Source organism: Cetorhinus maximus, chromosome 8, assembly GCF_964194155.1.
Source record: "Cetorhinus maximus chromosome 8, sCetMax3.hap1.1, whole genome shotgun sequence".
Lineage (NCBI taxonomy): Eukaryota > Metazoa > Chordata > Chondrichthyes > Lamniformes > Cetorhinidae > Cetorhinus > Cetorhinus maximus.
In genome coordinates this window covers 123,947,987-123,968,203 of record NC_135886.1, presented here as the reverse complement: position 1 = coordinate 123,968,203, position 20,217 = coordinate 123,947,987, and the positions used below count along the sequence as shown (strand labels likewise).

At 42.4% G+C, this 20,217-nt stretch overlaps 1 protein-coding gene across 1 annotated transcript in view; it reads right to left on the bottom strand.

Annotated features, from left to right (window-relative positions):
* The window catches only part of zdhhc15b (zDHHC palmitoyltransferase 15b), a 60,219-nt gene extending 44,348 nt beyond the window's left edge, over window positions 1-15,871 (bottom strand). Inside the window, exons 1-2 of the mRNA XM_078547559.1 lie at window positions 15,650-15,871; window positions 938-964 (exon numbers count right to left, since the gene is read on the bottom strand). Of these exons, the coding sequence (XP_078403685.1) occupies window positions 938-964; window positions 15,650-15,866 (244 nt within the window). The 5' untranslated portion in view covers window positions 15,867-15,871. The remainder of the gene's footprint in view (window positions 1-937; window positions 965-15,649) is intronic.
* Between the last annotated feature and the right edge of the window lie 4,346 nt (window positions 15,872-20,217).

Here is a 20,217-nt window from a genome sequence, read left to right as displayed (position 1 = left end):
CTCTCACTAATTGTTCGGGACACTTCAGCAGTTTAACCTCGTGAATTATTCATACCGCTACTTTGCTCTTTCTCTCTTTCTGTTGTTCTCCCCACTCCTTCCATCACTCTCAGTTGCTTTCTCTCTCTGTCTGGAATACTCTCTGCAATCTTTTTTCTAAATGGTACTTTTCCCATCTTTTCCTAATATTATTTTATCCTAATATCCTGCCCCTGCATTCTATTCAAAAGCTGCCTGTTTAATGATTCTATTCTCATTGTCAGTTTGTTCAATGATGCAACCTCTTTAAATAGGTCAATATATTTAGCAATTTATTTTACCTTCAAAGTTATTTCTTTCAGGAATGTACTGTACATGTACAATATTTCAATTTTTGTTTCTGATGAGAAATGCCCAAAAGAACCTAACTCCAGTTTATACATTAGTTCTTATAGGAAAATCTGATTCACTTAACATTGTTTTGCTTAAAGTCACACTTCTCAGGAACTAGGACATTAAGTGTGGAACTACTGTATTAATAAATCAGAGTCATAATGTTCATGCAACGAAAAGATTCAGTGGCAAATTTACGAAATCCTATACCCTACATATTGGTATTCAGGTCACACTGCATAAAGCAAACAAGCTTTTCACTCATGGTTTATGAATACCTCAATTAAATATTACAGATAAAACTTTAAATATATATTTCATTGCTATAAAATATTGAATTCAAACTAGGGTTTTATAGGGAATGTATTATACTCTACTTTTTGAAAATTCACAGTTAAGGAAAGCCAGCTATTTCAATAGCATTTAAATTTGCTTTAAGGTCGGACGGTCTGCATCTGAATACAAACTATGAATGTAGACTTTTTGAGAAGGCAGGTGTGTCCTTGCATTTCACTGTAGAAGCAGATTCCATGAAAGGACATAGAGATGCAAAACAAAAACTTACCTTTCTCGAGCCCATTCTGGACAGTAACTGTGTAGAGAGAAAAAGAAAAAAAGTGTTTTAACGGTGAAAGACTCAAAGCCATGAACAGATCAAAATTAACAATCCCTGTTACTCAGGCTCAAACAAAGAAATGCATTACTATTGATTCATTAACTATAAGTTTTCAGTGATTTTTATTGGATTAGAAATGTCAGCAAAGGGAGATCTTTCTGTCTTTGCCAGTGTCAACTCTACGTGAACTATCTATTTTAGCCTCTAAAGCAAAATGCTGTGGTTGCTGGAAATCCAAAATAATAACAGAAAATGCTACAAACTCAGTTCAGGCAGCATCTGTGGGAAAGGTCACCAACCTGAAACGTTAACTCTTTTCCCAATGCCCTTTAAATATTGTGATTGACTCAGCTTCAAAAGCTGTTTGTGGTAATACATTCCGTTACCTAATAAACATTCTGTAAAAAGCAAATCTAACATCCAGACCCTTCACTATCCCCCCACGCTTTTATGCCTTTAGCTCCAATCCTCAGGTTTTGCCATCGTTTAAGTGATTCACCAAACAATGGAAATAATCTTTCATTACATCTCCTGTGAAAACTGTTACATTTCCCCTTCCCCTTGTCTGTTCCAGCAAATACAATCCCAGCTTTTTTTGTTGCAATGATACCCTCTGATCCCTGGTATTTTCCTTGGCTCCAATGTTCTTTCTATATTGAGTGTGCAAAACTGTACACTATTTCAACTGTGCCCTCACCAATTGTACAGATTCATTACCAATTCCTGGTCCTTCTACTCAATCGCTGGGGAGACTAGGGGGGGACAGTGGCATAATGGTCACTGAACTAGTAATCTAGAGGCCCAGGCTAATGCTCTGAGGACATGGGTTCAACTTCCTTTGTGGCAGCTGGTTGAATTTAAAATCAATTAATAAATCTGGAATATAAAGCTGGTCTCAGTAATGGTGACCATAAACTATCCTTAATTGTTGTAAAAACCCATCTGGTTCACTAATGTCATTTACGGAAGGAAATCTGCCATCCTTACCTGCTCCGTCCTACATGCGGCAGCAATGTGGTTGACTCTTAACTGCCCTCTGCAATGGCCTAGCAAGCCACTCAGTTCACAGGGAAAAAAAGGGATGTGCAAAAAATGCTGGCTATGCCTGTGATGCCTACATCCCATGAAAGAAGAAATTAAAAACAAAACCCCCTTAAAACGAACCCAAAATCCTGTTTGCCCTCTTCTGGCTTTTTCACAGTTGAAATCCTGCTTTCAAAAGATCTGTGCATTGTATTGTGCAGCCTAGATCTGGCTAATCCTCCACTGACAATTTTATCACATAGGTTAGAATTCCATTCTCTGCTCTTCTCCCTCTAAACAATCACTTCATATTTACCTGCATTGAACTGTGTTTTCAATAACCCGTTGCTGTTTCCTGCAATGTACCAAATTCATTCTCGGTTCAGTTTGTTACAGCCCCTAACTTGGCATAGTGAACAAAGTGTGATGTTTGATACTTTTTATGCATGTGTCCAGGTCATTCAACCCACATATGAGTCATTGGCTGGAATGACATGCTTTTAAGAACTGAATACTATGGCTTCAGGAGAATGTGCAGGATCATCCTAAGGACACAATACCATTCAGAGACTCTCAATTAAATTTCACCCTTTGATAGAGAAAAAAATGAACAAACACTAAACCGATATGCGATCCAATCATCAGACTGCTGCTTAATTGAAACAGGCTATGATGCACTTTCCCATTATCAATAGTCAATTAAGAAACAAATGAATTTTAAAAAAATCCTACCTAAAGTTAGTATTTTTACAACAATCTTCACTTCACAGCAAGAAATTCATCAGTTCCACACTGATAACTAAATATTGAAAATTTGAACTATTTTCCCTTTGTATTTAATTAATATGGAGTGGAAAATGAATCTCAATTAATTTTCCTCCTTGCTTTCTAAAGGTGCTTACTCATGCTGAGATACAGATTCACAAGCACACGTGGCTCTCTGTCATCTTACCGAAATAGCCATCATCATAAGAAAGCCTGGACAGAAAGTGACAGATGGTTCAACCATGGAGAGCATGGCAACTAAGCTTGATCCTGTTGACATCTGCAAATCCACACTTTCCAGCTGAGTGGGCCACTGGATCAGAGGCTGAAGCCTTCATTAGGTTTTCCGCATAATCCATGAATAATACCTATAACCTTTACCATCATTCACATCCACCCACTCGCATCTTTGACCACCTCCAACATCACCTTGGCTCAGTTGGCCGCATGCTCAGTAAACTCATGTCCCATTATAGACTTGAGCACATGGTCTAGACCAGTGGTTCTCAAACTGGGGTCTGCAGATCTCTGGGGATCCATAAAGACTTTCCTGGGGGTCCACAAAACAAATGTGAAAATGTGAAATGCATGCAGCACAGATTGGGCTGGCTGCCATACCCAGGAGTATGGTGTGCTGGCTGCCACACCCAGGAGTATGGTGTGCTGGCTGCCACACCCAGGAGTATGGTGTGCTGGCTGCCACACCCAGGAGTATGGTGTGCTGGCTGCCATACCCAGGAGTATGGTGTGCTGGCTGCCATACCCAGGAGTATGGTGTGCTGGCTGCCATACCCAGGAGTATGGTGTGCTGGCTGCCATACCTAGGAACATGAGTGCTGAAAACAGCATGAATGTAAATACCTGTTTTCTGAAAGCATTATTAAAGCACCCATTACATGCAGCACTTTCATGTTATATGTATTGTATGATATTAGAATTTAGATAAGCAGTTAGTGATCACCAAACCTTTTGAAAAAGGTTCTTCAAAAGAAAATGTTTGAGAATCCCTGGTAAGCTGACACTCCTGTGAGGTACTGAAAGAGTTTATGCATGGTTGGGAATGCTGGTGTTGATGAGATTGTTTGTCTGATCTGAGATTCCATACACCTGAGATTCAGGTGTATGTGAACTATTTCATGGCACTATTCAAAGATGGGCAGGAAATTCTCACAGTATTCCATTTTTGATTGAATACCACCACTGAAAACAAAGTATATGTCCACTCATTCATTTGTGGGACATTACCACAAGATTACGCTACTGTAACTGTTTCAAAAGAAACACATTTATTGTAAAGTGCCTTGTGGTGATGAGATACTATACAAATATAAGCTTTTTCTCCCCATTGGCAGCAAAACACAGTATTGGTATGAAGATGTAGAAGTTTGTTGGATGCTACATGATAAAATGATAATGGCTTAACCATTTCTTAGTTTCATGCAGAATAAGGGACCTACATCGAAATTCAACCCAAGATGGTGTCACTTCAGTACTCAGTTAGGCCTAGCTGGTGTTATGCATTGGTTTTTCTATCAGTTTTCAAAAATAGTCAGAAACAATCAAATGTAAATCTGCCATTATCAGATTCTGAGAAAGCCGCAGATTTATTTCAATAAACAAAAATAGCATCCTTCTTGGCCGATACTGCTGGTGTCATCTTTCTGTTACACGCAACAGCAGTTATTGCTCAATTTCACTTTCTGCAGTTGGAGTTCTAAGAAACAGTTTCTGTAAATACCAAACCCCATATTGTAGATCTTAAAAGATGTAAACCTGTTGGTGTGAAACATGCACTAGTACAAACAATTTCTTGCTATTCTAACACTAGGTACAAATGTTGTGAGTGTAATTTCTTGGTTTCATCTTTGAGATGCAAAGATACTATTAATAATTATACTGACAATATAGCTGCACTGAATATCAACAATCTGCATTTATATGGTACCTCAATGCTAAAATAAAGCCTCAAAGCCTTTCCCAGATGCTTAATTAAGAAATGGATGTCAAGTTAAAGAAGGAGGAGATATTAGGAAGGGTGACTAAAAACTTGCTCAACAAAGTGGATTTTAAGGAGAAAAGGTGTTTGAGAGGTGGAAACAAAAAACTACTGCGGATGCTGGAAATCCAAAACAAAAACAGAAACAGAATTACCTGGAAAAACTCAGCAAGTCTGGCAGCATCGGCGGAGAAGAAGAGTTGACGTTTCGAGTCCTCATGACCCTTCAGCAGAACTGAGTAAAGTTAGGAGAGGGGTGAAATATAAGCTGGTTTTATTTATAACGGCCAGCTTATATTTCACCCCTCTCCTAACTTTACTCAGTTCTGCTGAAGGGTCATGAGGACTCGAAAAGTCAACTCTTTTCTTCTCCGCCGATGCTGCCAGACCTGCTGAGTTTTTCCAGGTAATTCTGTTTGAGAGGTGGAGTTGTTTAGGCAAGGAACTTCAGAGCTTGGTTGGAGACAGGCAAATGTAGCTGATATGACATTGGCAGCTCAGTTCAGAGTCAAGGTGGTAAACAGCCTGGTTGAACCAGAAACAATGGCTAGAAAGGGGATAGAGTTGGATCACTGACAACAGTTGCAGACAATGGTTTTGGTCTTTCCAACTTCTAGTTGGAGAAAATTGCAGCTCTACCATGAATGGATGATTGATAAGCAGTTGGACAAAGTAGAGGCAGTTGAGGAATCAAGAACGATGATGGAGCGCTAGACCTGGGTTTCGTCAGCATACATATATAACCTGATACAATGTCTTCAGATCTATCTGCTGCCTCTTAGAAAAGTCATAAGTGGGCCAAAGATATATCCTTGGGGACTTAAAAGAAATGTGCGGGACAGGAGAAGAAGCCACTACTGAAGGTGACCTGACAACAATCAGACAGCTAACAGTGGAACCAAGCAAAGACAAAATATATCCTTTCTCTGAGTCCCACTCATCTCCAACACTGCTATTTGGGAAGAAAAAGAGAACAGAAGTAATGGAGAGATCATCTTTTGACTGGTATACTTACTGCTGGACACCCTGCCCCCAGAGAAAAGAGATGGCAATTAGGTACACTTGAATTAGAAAGGCAAGAAGCATTTCTGGTGGATTTAAACCTTCCTACAATGTTGACCAGATCCTTGAGAAAGTCTATCTTCAGCATGGCACTAGGACACCCCTGCAGATCAACAAGGCCCAGACATCAGGATTGGGAAATGAAAATTTATATCTCCATTTCAGGTCCAGCATGGCGAAGTGCAAAGTAAGACTCCCTCTAATTTGTCCAGTTGATCTTTATTCCAACATCAGAAGCCACTCATCAGTGCAAAAACTTTGGTGGTTCAAGGAAAAGGCCCAAAATCACCTTCGGAGAGTAACTAGGGATGGCTAATAAAAATGTGGCTTTTCCAGTTGCCCATATTTTAAGTACAAATAAAAGACTCCTTACTGAGGTATTTCCATATCCCACGTAGTCACTTTCACAGTCTTAGTTAAATACTGCCCACTTGGTGCAATTTTTAGGCTTTTTTGTGTTGTAGGTCTACACACACCAAGTCTGCCTGAGTGGATATCACATAGAATCCTTACAATTGACTGAGATTCCAAACTTCTATCCAATCAGTCTGGGACGAATGTGACTCTAGGTTTGAGAGGTTAAAGATCATCTTTGCACCACCAATGCCCTAAAACAAAAGGGTTTTGAGGAGAGGAGGCAGGTAAGAGGAAGTACAGCAAAAATGCAAAGGGAGGAAGTGAAAAAGAGCCGCTACTGCTCAGCTTAACAAGAGGGAAGTGGGGAAATGTAGTGTACAAGGAATATTACATAGTGCACAAAATCATACCATTGCAACATTGATTGTAAATAAAATGATTACCAACTAGTCTGTATTCAGTACCAAACGGCCAGATAATTAGCATTAAGACCAAGAATATTAAAATACTTTTGGAAAAAATTATTACACAAGAATATCTTCAGAATCAGCTCTTCAAAATATGCTTTCTGTCCCAAACAAATTTAGATCTACACCAATACAATTTTAATTCTCTGGATTATCAAAGCTAATAATGCCTGCCATTTTTCTCAAGGAGCTTTACAAACATTTTCTTAAGACTTGGGTCATATCCATGGCAGGCCATGTCAATTGTCATTGCTCTAAGTCTTAATTGGAGCCAGTTTGCAGCCAATCAAAATCTAACTTTCTAATATGGGTGTTAGATTAAAACAGACCTACTGATTTAGAATGAATGCCAAACTTCACTTTAATTACAAGGGATCTTGGATTTGTAAATTAGTGCTTTGGCGACCAAATTCTGTGATCCCATTATTTTGCTCCAAAAAATATAAGTCAGTGTCCTTGAAGAGAAACAAATGTAATCAAAAGATAATTTTAAAGGGAGCAAAGGTAATAGAATATGGAAACTGGAGCCTGAATCTTGGAATTTGAATGTGTAGTCCTAGAGAGGGATGTCACAAACTCGTAGAAGAAGAATAATAATTAATGAGAACATAGGTGAGCAAGTACAAGAAAAAACGAGGTAATGAGGGTGATAGTGTTGAGAAGGTTGTGCAACTAAGCAAGGCTCACAAAGAAAGACATGGGGTCATTCATAGGATGAGCGCTTCGCTGGTTGGGCCAGCATTTATTGCCCATCCCTAGTTGCCCTTGAGAAGGTGGTGGTGAGCTGCCTTCTTGAACCGCTGCAGTCCATGTGGTGTAGGTACACCCACAGTGCTGTTAGGAAGAAAGTTCAGGATTTTGATGCAGCAACAGTGAAGGAACGGCGGTATATTTCCAAGTCAGGATGGTGAGTGACTTGGAGGGGAACTTCCAGGTGGTGGTGTTCCCATCTATCTGCTGCCCTTGTCCTTCTAGATGGTAATGGTTGTGGGTTTGGAAGGTGCTGTTGAAGGAGCCTTGGTGAATTTCTGCAGTGCACCTTGTAAATCGTACACACTGCTGCTACGGTGCGTCGGTGGTGGAGGGAGTGAATGTTTGTGAATGTGGTGCCAATCAAGCAGGCTGCTTTGTCCTGGACGGTGTCAAGTTTCTTGAGTGTTGTTGGAGCTGCACTCATCCAAGCAAGTGGGGAGTATTCCATCACACTCCTGACTTGTGCCTTGTAGATGGTGGTCAGGCTTTGGGGAGTCAGGAGGTGAGTTACTTGTCGCACGATTCCTAGCCTCTGACCTGCTTTTGTAGCCACAGTATTTATATGGCTAGTCCAGTTCAGTTTCTGGTCAATGGTAACCCCCTCAGGATGCTGACAGTGGGGGATTCAATGAATGGTAATGCCATTGAAGATCAATGGACAATGGTTGGATTTTCCCTTGTTGGACATGGTCATTGCCTGACTGTTGTGTGACGTGAATGTTACTTGCCACTTGTCAGCCCAAGCCTGGATATTGTCCAGATCTTGCCGTATTTGGACATGGACAGCTTCAGTATCTGAGGAGTCGCGAATGGTGCTGAACATTGTGCAATCATCAGCAAACATCCCCACTTCTGACCTTATGATGGAAGGAAGGTAATTGATGAAGCAGCTGAAGATGGTTGGGCTGATAAGAATGATAAGAAGTTGCTAACGAATCAAAAAGCAATAAACGATCGATAGTGTTTGGTAGGATAAACAAGTGCAACATGAGAGGCTGATGGAAACATCATTCACCAACCTCCAGAGCATTTAAGGTTCAGAGAATAAGAGATTTAAATAATTAGAATAGGCAAGAGAAAATGTTTAATTTTTTAAAATGTAAACCGAGTATTTAAGATACTTATTTTAGCTACCCTTGGATGTTACAGTAATAAAGGTATTGCCAATATTTGAATAGTTTTATTCATACATTATTATGGTTTGTTTTTGTACAGTGTGAGAGCTAAAAGTGGCCTGCCCAAGGAGATTGGAAATTCTTAGAGATGCCTGAGGGTCTAAGGGTTAAGATTAGAACAATTAAGTGATATATAGCTTCAGAGTTACTGAAGCTGAATAAAACCCAACTTCCCCAGCCAGTGCATATCTAGTTAAATCTCGTATCAGGAAATGTCTGTGTATAATTATCTAATCTTAACTGGAGAGGCAGGAGTTCTATAATTAGCCATGGGCAAAGAAAACAAAGATCAGACAGATCTTTCTTTTAACCTGTGATCACTATTCAGTGCTCCTGGCTGAAAAGTGTATGTGGTGCAAAGTTAGCTGAAGATAAGATAGAGTTCAGTAGGATGCGCTCATATAGAACAATGATCAATTGTGAGAGTCACATTTGAAATGACAGCAGCAAATGGGAACCACCAGCGTGAAACAATAGCCAGCACATTCAAAACAGAGGAGTACAGGAAAGGAAAGGGGAATAAAATGAAGCGGAGAATCTTCACAGGAAAGAAAATTGGGGCTGCAGTATTCCATCTCAGTCAATATTCTGAAACTTGCTTAGGGAGATGATGTCAGGAATGCATTCTCATTTAGTGTTCACCATTGGGGTGAGAAGTTGTCGATCAGAGAACAGTTCTTCCATAATAAGGGAGTGGATAGAAAAAAAAGTTTTAAAAAATGATCCCTTTCAAGAACCTTCCAACTGCAACCAACTGAATAACAAAGGCCTGAGATCAGCTCACTACCTGGCTGCTCTGTTAGTTACACTTAATTAGGGTTTAGGCAACAGGGAGCATTTAGACCTCAAATACTTAAAAATGTCCTTCCTAAGCAAAGCAGGACTGCATGGAAGCTGAAGCTTTCCTTTTTGAAACTGATGTGCCACTAGATCCTCCTGTTTCAATCTCAATATCCCTTTGTAATTCAGCATTCAGCCTTCTCCATAGGTTTCAATGATGCAAAATGACTTTGTGAGACAAACTGCAGCAAGATTTCCTTTAGCTCCAAGCAGTAATACTACATGTATCATGAATCCTAGTTACATCATAAATCTCAAAAATTGGCTCCACTTTTCTCCATAGCAAAACCCCTGCCTACTATGCATTGTTGTCATCGTCTAAGTGCCATGCCAAGTGGCATAGGTCTTCCAAACTTTCCTAACATAGCAACAGTGGATGACCTTATTGCTGGAGCTTTGGTTAAGCCAGTCTTTAATGTTGTGTAGCTGCTTCCTTCACTGTTGGCCTCTTGCTCTTCTTCCATTAGTCCTTCTGGTGATTAGACTGTCCAACCCTTCTGCATGGAAAACATATCCAAAGAACTCCATTTGTCTCCTTTTGATGTTACTTAAGAGTTAGCTTGTTCATCCAGTCTCATACAGTGCTTATTTTTTCTCCACCCAACTTACTCCTAGGATCCTCCTTGAGCACCACATTTAAAAGGTGTTGCTTTTCTTTCTCTTTCCCAAAGCGCCAAGCTTCACATCCATAATTCATTACTAGTCAGACATAACACTTCAGTGCATGCATTCGCGTTTCAAGTCTCAAGATGACTCTTAGAATGTTGCTTGATTTTATAAAAAGACTTTTGGCTTGCCCAATCCTTTTTCGGTTGTTATTGTGCTTCCTGGATAATTGAATTGATTGACATGTTCCAACTTACTCCCATTTACTGCGATGTTACATACTGGAATGTCCTTTCTCTTTGTCGTTACAATAGTGTACAGTGTAAAGTTTCCTTCATGATTGTACCAATTACATTTTGCAAGTCTTCTTCATATTTACCTATAAGTACGCTGTTGTTGAAATAGCTGATGTTGTTGATGACTCTCCCTCCTACTTTTATATCATCCATTCCTGCATCACTGGAGTCTAGTACATTTGTCATTCAGTTCTGTTTTCACAAGACAAGCTATGTTCCCCAAGAATGATGAGATTAAACAGTGGATAGTAAAATGAGACTAGTGTGCTGAAAATCAGTTTGCTTGTATAAGAAAACATCTCACACATGAGTGGGACAAGCATCCACAGAAAATGCAAATTACATGGTGCAAAGAGAAACCTTAATCTGTGTGAACAAAAACTGAAAAGGCTAGAAGTCTGAAAACAAAAACAGAAAATCCTGGAACAGCAGGTCCATCAGCGTTCAAGGGAATAGACAGGTTAACTTTTCAGGTATTCTACTTCGCTAGATCAGCACTAAAACTGAAAGGCTAAGCAAGCTGATGAAGGGTCAGCAACCTGAAACATTAACTCTGCTTCTCTCTCCACAGATGCTGTCTGACCTGCTGAGCATGCCAGCATTTTCTATTTGCATTTCAAATTTCCAACATATGCAGCATTTTGCTTTTGTAAAGGTTAAGCAAGGAGCATTTTAGCAGGAGAGGAGAGAGGAGTTTGTAAGCCATTGCCTCTCTCACCGTCATTAAAATACCAATTGTTAACTTTCTCCATTTTCCACACTCTATTAACATGCTCGATTGTCTTTCAATTCTGGTGAACGATTACACCCAAAATATTAACCTGTCTTTCCACAGACTGCTATATTTTCAGCATTTTCTGGTTTTATTTCCAATTTAGGACAGCAATGTGGTCTCTGCATCCTCATTTATGGTTAACCATAATTCTTAGAGTGAATAAAGTGAGCAGAGAAGTGTGGAAATATGGCATCCAATAGCAAACGTGAAAGAAAGTCTCAATTTTGAGGGCCTGGTACCAATTTAAAGGGGTCACTAAATTTGTAATTTTAGTCAAATGGATCTAGTCACCACTGGACTAGACTGAGGGAAGATAACAGCAGGTTTTACATTATCTTTTGCTATCTATTTTTATGCTGTGCATCTCATTAGAAAATGCTGTGGTATGCTGAGATTCAGAGGCAATGTGCTGTCACTAAATCCACAAGCTTCCCATTAGGTTTCGAGCCCAGGAGGTTATTGGCAAGATTTGGATAGGATTACAACAAGGTTATGTAATGGCTCTTTAGAATCCCTGTGGAATATGGCTGGAACACATCCTGAAAGAGTAGGATCGAACTCCATCTCAATTGCAAGTAATTACGCAGTAATTCCCTCCAAACCATTTGGGATATCCTATACAAATCATTAAAAACAATTGAAAATTTGATCTAAATTTCCAACACAGCATTAGGTAACAAGACTAAATTTCTAAAAATACCTGGCACTGCAACATGCAACTGGAATCAGTATCTTCAGCTGCAGTTTGTGTGCTGCATTTCGGTTCTGCAACCAACTAAAGGATTTTAATGACTCGTGCCCTGATATCACAGGCAGGACAGGCTTATATTAGAGCTAAAGTTACTCTTAAAAAAAACTTTAAAAAGTCTAGTAACACTACAATAGCACCGCACTTCTGACAATTCAATTCAAATATAAGGATTCCTGTTTCAGTATCTCTCTCTTCAAAGTACTCTGTTGCTGCATGTTATTTGCAGGTTAATTTAATTTTCATTGCATTTTCAGAGTGTGGAATGTGTGATCAATATAAACAAAGTTACAATTCAAGCTATGTGAATCAATAATCAGAAATCAGAAATAAAATGCAACCCTAACAAGGGTCAGTCAGCATGGTTTTAGAAGGGGTAAACCTTATCCCTGCCCAATCTCACTTCTCTGAGGTGGTAACCACCCAGGATGAAGAGGGTAAGCCATATGCTTTAGTGTTTTCACTGTCAGAAAGCCTTTTGATCAAGTACTGCAGTAAAGGTAACTTCCCAGATGGAACCGTATAAGGATTAAGAATCAGCTAGTGGGAAGGAAGGAGGGTGTGTATAAGGAAAATTAGATTTCCATTTCCCTCTCCTCCTTTAAAACCCACCTCTTAAAATCAAACATTTGCGCACCGCTGAGGATATAACTGCATGAGAAGCAGTTCAGAGAAAGTTCACTCGACTGATTCCTGGGATGAAGGGGTTATCTTATAAAGAAAGGTTGGGCCTGTATCCATTGAAGTTTAGAACAATGAGAGGTGATCTTATTAAAATATATAAGATCCTGAGGGGGCTTGACAGGGGGGCTTGACAGGGTGAATGTTAAAAGCATGTTTCCCCTTTTGGGAGTGACTGGAACCAGGGGACACAGTTTAAAAATAAGGGATCTCCCATTTATGAAGGAGATGAGAAAAAATAATTTCTCTCAGAGAGTCTTGAGTCTTCCCCAGAGGGCGGTGGAGGCAGGGTCATTGAATATTTTTAAAACAGAGGTAGACAGATTTTTGACTAAGGGGGTAGTCAGAATGTGGAGCTGAGACCACAATCAAATCAGTCATGATCTTATTGAATGGTGGAGCAGGCTCGAGGGGCTGAATGGCCTACTCCTGCTCCCAATTCATAAATTCGCTTCTAATCTCCTGCACTCGTGTTCACTTTTTGCTTATGCCCCTTGTCTTGAAATGCTTTATCCTATGCTAAAGAACTACATTATTACAAGTTTCTGTCGAACACGAAGTACTCAGGTGTCCATGTTGGAACCATGGCGTGCATAAATGACCAGGATTTAGGGAGAGAATTCCATAACTTAAGGCTTTGGCAGCAGAAGGCACAATTGTCAACAGTGGAGCAATTAAAATCGGGATGTGCAAAGCAGCCAGAATTGAAGGAGTGAAGAGATCGGAGAGCTATAGGTCTGGAGAAAACTGGGAGGGGTGAGGCCATGGAAGGATTTGAAAACAAGGATGAGGATTTTAAAATTGTGGCATTGTCAGACTGGGAGCCAAAGTAGGCCAGTGAGCACAGAGTGATAGGTGGACTATACTTACGTGATAATTAGGATTCAGGTAGCAGAGTTTTGGATGAGCTTAACTTTATGTAGAGTGGAAGATGGGAGACCAGTCAGGTCAGCATTGAAATAGTTAAGTCTACAAGTAACAAAGACACGGATGAGGGTTTCAGCAGCAGATGAGTTGAGACAGCGATGAAGTCGGTGATGTTAGGGAAATAGAAATAGGCAGTCTTGGTGATGGAGTGGATATGTGATCGGAAGCTCATCTTGGGGTCAAACTCTTGAGCCTCAGACAGTTGCCATGGAGAAGGGTCGGAGTCGATGGATAGGGAATGGAGTTTGTGGTGGACACCAAAGACGACGATTGCTGTCTTCCAAATAAATTTCTGCTTATCCAATACTGGATATCGAACAAGTTGTATGTTAATTAATTAATTAATAGAACGGTTACAGCGTATGAAGAGGCCATTCAGCCCATCATGTCCATGCTGATTCTCTACAAGAGCAACTCACAATTTCACTCCCCTGTCTTTTTCCCCCTTGCCTCGCATTTTTTTCCTCTTCAGATATTTATCTAATTCTCTTCTGAAGGCCTCAATCACAGACAGCGATCTGTGAGAGAGGTGGTAGTGAGGTAGAGCTGGATGTCCTCAACGTACATGTGGAACCTGGCATTATGTTTCTGTCCAAAGGCAGCATGAAGAAGAGAAACTGGAGAGGCCAAAAGATTCTCGGGGACAGCAGAGGTAACGGTGCAGGAGTGAGAAGAGAAGTCACTACAGGTCATTCTCTGATTACAGATGGATAGGTAAGAATGGTGCCAGGTAATGCCACCCAACTGGAGGGCAAAGGAGGCGCATTGGAGGTGGATGGTGTCACACAAAAGGTTGCAGTCAGGTTGAGAAAGATAAGGATGGATAGTTTGCTATAATCACAGTCACTTATTACCTTGATAAGTAGAAGATATTATGAACTGGAAAAAATGGCAACATCTTTAACAAATAGTGTAAAACTAGCTGGGAGAAGAGGTTGAAAGAAATCTTGGAGTAAAGCAGACTTAATATTGACCATGTCCAGTCACTAAGGAGTAGCAATCAATATAGTAAACATAATTCCAAATTAGCAGAGGACAAACTGAAGCTGTCCTGCTAATATCATTCTCAGGTCAAGATTCATCCTGAGCACTGTGTCAAGTTCTGGTCATCTATGCAATGACAAACCATCAAACTCTGGAAACAGAGCAGAATCCTAGGGTTGATCGCTAGCGATAGGGAGAATGAGAAGAAATCTTGCAAGAGGTATTTGATATTATGTGAAACAGAATAGATAGATCGAAAGCACCACTTAAACGTTAAACAAGGACCGCTGGACAAAGTTGGCATAAACTACTAAGAAGAAAATGCAGGGTGACATCAGGGATGCAGTTCTTCATTCGAAGTGATCTGGCACTAGCAACTATTCCTAAAAATGTACCTCCGATCTTTGGATTGAGTATTGAATTAAGCTTAAGGAACTTGCTTGGATATGACACACCATTTCAAAAGACTGCTGATCTTGGAGGAATGTTCGTTCACCTGGTTACACCCACCTCTGCCCACAACCAGGACCTGTACCTGACTCTGTCAAACTATTCCACCAGAACACTGACAGAAACCTAATTGTAATCTGACCCCATTTACAGTAGTTAAAGTCCAATCTGTTTGCTTTGAAGCCTTTCCTATAAAAAGGGGAAACTGCAACACACAGGAAATGAAAAACTGGACTAAATCTATACCGTGTATATTTAAAACAAAAACAAAATGCTGGGGGTAAAAAAAAACTCAGCAGGTCTAACAGCATCTGTGGGGAGAAAGACAGAGTGAACGTTTCGAAATCCGTATGAACTCCTCTTCAGAGCCGTGTACATTTATGTCACTCACTGTAAACCACTGTAACCTGACCACACACTAAGTTGTTTGAACCGGTGAGCTTTTAAAAGAAATAGCTATGACTTTTTAGAATTTATTGTAATATAAGTTAAACCACGGCTGGGGCTGTCAGCAGCACCAGTACCTGAGGAATGTGTGTGTACTGTCTGCGGTGAGGTATTAAAGCCAGAGCAGCAACTTCTTGTATGGGCTGAGTTCCCCCTGTCCTGACAGCTCGTTAAAGGCCCAAACACGGAGTGCGATGTGACCTGAGCTCTCCCGCTAACAGACCCGGCGACTTTCATCCTGCCAGGGATGTGCAGCCAATTAACTTCCTACCCCGGCCATCAGCAATTCCACCACAAGGGGCTACTTACACACACACAGCTCGAACACATACGCGTAGTAAGACCACAGCACGACCAGAGTGATGATGAGCACGGGAATCCAAGCCAACACCCGCTGGCAACACCACAACCCCCGCGATATCGCCATCTTTCCCAGCCGGCCTACCGGCCGGCCCCAGCAAAACCCCGTCACTGCCGAAAAGCCGACCCTCAGCCTCTGCCTCGGCCTCGCCTCTCTCAGCCACATCGGACGCCGCCAAACGCCTCGGCTCTCTTCGGCTGTTTCCGGGGCAGCGCCGGCTCTCTTCGGCTGTTTCCGGGGCAGCGCCGGTTCTCTTCGGCTGTTTCCCCAAACAGCGCCGCCTCTCTTCGGCTGTTTCCCCAAACAGCGCCGCCGCTCTTCGGCTATTTCCGGAGCAGCGCCTTATCCCGGAATTCTTTCCGTCCGGCGCAATCAAAGACATCAAAGAGCATTGAAGACAAGAGGGGCGTAGCTTAGATGCTGTGGCGCCCTCTAACGCTGAGGATTAATATCTGCCTGGCATCCACACTATCTTCCAAGGCCAAAATCACAGTTGGATAGTCGTAACAGTTATCAATTCCCAAATTAATTTTAGAAATGTTGTATTTACAATCAATATATAAAAACTATTAGAATGTTTTAAACAAAAAATAACGAGTTCCAATTAAATCTAAAACAAGAACTTCCATTTATCTAGTACATTGCACACCCACAAACAGCAACAAGATGAAAGATCATTTTGGTTTTAAAATATAATTTCATTTTCTGATGTAACTGGACGACTTCAAGTTATACTGTCATTACCTCTCCTTGGTTAGGACCATGCTAGAGAGTATAAAAACATCAAACCCCTCCACCACAATTTGTTTTTTTGAATCTTCTCCAATTTTTACCGTCATTTATGGCGCAGAACATAAGAACCAAGAACATAAATGGGGGGATATTGGGAGGGGTAGAGGAAGTGAGAAACATTGGTGTGCATGTATGTCAACAGGTCCCTGAAAGTGGCAGGGCAGGTGGATAAGGAGGTAGAGAAAGCATGAGGAATGCTTTCCTTTATTGGACGAGGTATAGAATACAAAAACAGGGATGTAATGATGAAACTGTGTAAAATGCTGGTTAGGCTACAGCTTGAATTTTGTGTACAATTCTGATCATCACAATACAGGAAGGACATAATTGCTCTGGAGAGAGATTTACAAGAGTGTTGCCATGGCTTGAAAATTGCAGCTATGAGAAAAGATTGGATAGGCTGGGGTTGTTGGAACTGAGGAGGTGAGGGGTGACCTGATTGAGGTGTACAAGATTATGAGGGGCCAAGATAGAGTAGGTAGGGATGCCCTATTCCCCCTAGTAGAGAGGTCGATTACCAGGGGGCACAGATTTAAGGTGATTGGTAAAAGGATTAGAGATGACATGAGGAAAAACTTCTTCACCCAGAGGATGGTGGGTGTTTGGAATTCACTGCCTGGTTGGGTGGTGGAGACAGAAACCCTCAACTCATTTAAAAGACACCTGGATCTGAACCTCAAGTGCTGTAACCTGCAAGGCTACGGACCAGGTGCTGGAAGGTGGGGTTAAAACTTTCTATGGTTCAATGGTTCCAGGAGCAGGAGTAGATCACATCGAGCCTTCCCCCACCATTCCATAAGACCATAAGACATAGAAGCAGAAGTAGGTCATTCGGCCCATCGAGCGTGCTCCGTCATTCAATACGATCATGGTTGATTTTTGGCTTCAAATCCATTTTCCCACCTGCTCCCTATATCCCTTAATTCCCTGACAGACCAAAAATCTGTCTATCCCAGCCTTAAATATATTCAATGATGGAGTATCCACAACCCTCTGGGGTATAGAATTCATCCATTTCCCCATAACCCTTGATTCCCTTACTGATTAAAAATCTGTCTTTCTCAGCCTCGAATATACTTAACGACCTAGCCTTTACAGCCCTCTGTGGTAAAGCTTTCCACAGATTGACTACCCTCTGAGTGAACTAATTCCTCCTCATTTCACTCCAAATGATCGGCTCCTTATCCTGATACTGTGCCCCTGTGTTTTTGATTCGCCGACCAATAGAAGCAATCTCTCAGCGTCCGCCCTATCAAGCCCATTGGGCCCATGCTGCCTCTCCATGGAGCAATCCAGTTAGTCCCATTCCCCCACTCTATCCCTTTAACCCTACAAGTTTATTTCCTTCAGGTGCATCTCCAATTTATTTTGAAAATCACTGATCATCTCTGCTTCTACCACCCTGGTGGGCAGTGAGTTCCAGGCCATTACCACATGCTGAAAAAAGTTCTTCATCCCATTCCCCCTGCATCGCTTATCCAAAATCTTAAATCTGTTTCCAATAGTCCTTGTATCATCAGCCAATAGGAACAGTTTTTCCTTGTCTAGCCTTATCCAAACATCATAATCTTGTACACTTCTATCAAATCTCCCCACAATTTCCTTTTATCCTAGGAGAACAAACCCCAGCTTCTCCAACCTAACTTTGTAACCAAACCACCCCCCCCCCCCACCCCCATCCCTGGTACCATCCTGGTAAGTCTCCTCAGCACCCTCTTGAGGACTTCCTTCCTAAAGTGTGGTGACCAGAATTGGATGCAATATTCTAGCTGTGGCCTAACCAGAGCTTTGTATAGGTTCAGCATAACTTCCTTGCTTTGTACTCAATGCTGCTATTTTTGAAGTCCAAGATCTCCTAGGCTTTGCTAACCACTCACTAAATATGTCCTGCCACCTTCAAAGATCGTTGCACATGCACCCCCAGGTCCCACTGCCCCTGTACACTCTTTGGAACTGTGCCATTGGATGGAATTTTCCATATTTGAGACTAAGTGTGGTGGTGGGCGGGTTCCGCGGTGCATTTCCTGCTGGTCGGGATGTGAAATCGTGCCTGATTCCGCGCTTGGAAGCTAATTAATTATGCATAGGTGAATCTCTCTGATTCGTCCACCCTACCGTTACCTGGTGGGATTGGAATTTCGGATGCCACATTTAAGCGCCACCCAAACACACACATTTCACTCTTTCCAGCCCAGCTGTCTCCAAGACATGCACAAGAATGTCTGGCGACCAGGGGAGGAAGGCTGCAAGCCACAAGTAGAAGGCTGCACCCCGTTTCAGTCCTGACACCCTCGAGGCCTTGACAAGAGGAGTGTGGCAGCACAGGGATGTGCTCTACCTGACGGACAGCTCCAGAAAACAAGCCTGCCTCACCACTTCGGCCTGGGAGGCCATAGCAGAGGAGGTCAGTGCAGATGGACACCACACCCTCAACGCCATCCAGTGCAGGAAGAGGGTGAAGGATCTCATGAGCTCTGTCAGGGTAAGTCGTCCTTCAACTCCCTCCAATATCAAACTCTCATCATGCCATCATGCACTCAACTGGCTACTCTCTTCAGGAATCTCACACAGCTGTTAGCGAGGGGCACATATCACCACCAATTGTCTCATGGGAGCTTTCACATCACCACCATCTCATCTATCATGCTGCGCACACTCCATCCTCAGTGCCTCCAGGGGAGGGCTCACCGCACACAGGGGTATGCATGTTTCCCAACCTCTGCTCCATCCCTTCACATCACATTCCTCTCTTTTGTCTTCATCCAGGGCAAGCTGGCCCACAACAGACGTGAAAGACCCCAGACTCACCAAGTTCGAGGATGATGCTGCTAAGCTGGCTGGGGTGGACAGGGATTGTTCCTGTGTATGGATGACACCTCCATGAGTTGACCACCCCCTGATATTCACAGTGACTGACATGCAATCTTGTATTCTGCCTGCTCATGAACTGAAATTCTCTTCTCTCTCTTGTAGGCACCAGCAGATCGAGGCCCACAAGGCTGGCCAACATAAGCCCCAGCCGCCAGACCACATGGGATGTGGAAGCTGATGAAGATTCTGAGGAAGAACTGTGCTCATCAGCACCCTCCACCAGCGCAGACACACGCATCTCGGTGGGTCATAGCTCTAGAATAGGCTCGGGATCAACTTCTGGAGAACACCTCACTGACACATCTCCACAGCAGTCAGAAACAGTGACAGTCCAGGTCTCCGTCACTTGGAGGGCTGCTGGTGACCAGGCACCCGCTGAGTCCGAGTCAGATGATGAACCTTTGCAAGTGGCTGCCAATACAATGCCGGGGGTGCAACAACAGGTGGCGGAACATCAGGCAGAGATGCAGCAGAAGCTCAGCAGACTGGGGTGAATGATGGAGGAGTCTGTACGCATTCTGTCTGATGTTGTGGCTCCGACAAGTCAGCAACTTGAGGTCACCATGGCAAGGTTGGCGACCACCATGGAGACCTTGGTCCAGCAGGTTTTGCCAGATTTGCGCTTGGCCCTGGACTCCATTGGCACACAAGCTGGTGAGCACCATCAGTGTCTAGGTGATTGGAGGTTTGGGCGGTGAGGCACCTTGACCTCCCTTCTGGTGCCCCTTCTCCTCAAGGAGTCAGGGAGGGGCCCTTGGGCACCCAGTAGGAGGATGAGTGCCAGCTGGATACCCTGGGGGCCTTTGCTCAGGACACTCCAAGGGTGTCCAGCCGTTCAGAAGCCCCTCTGCCT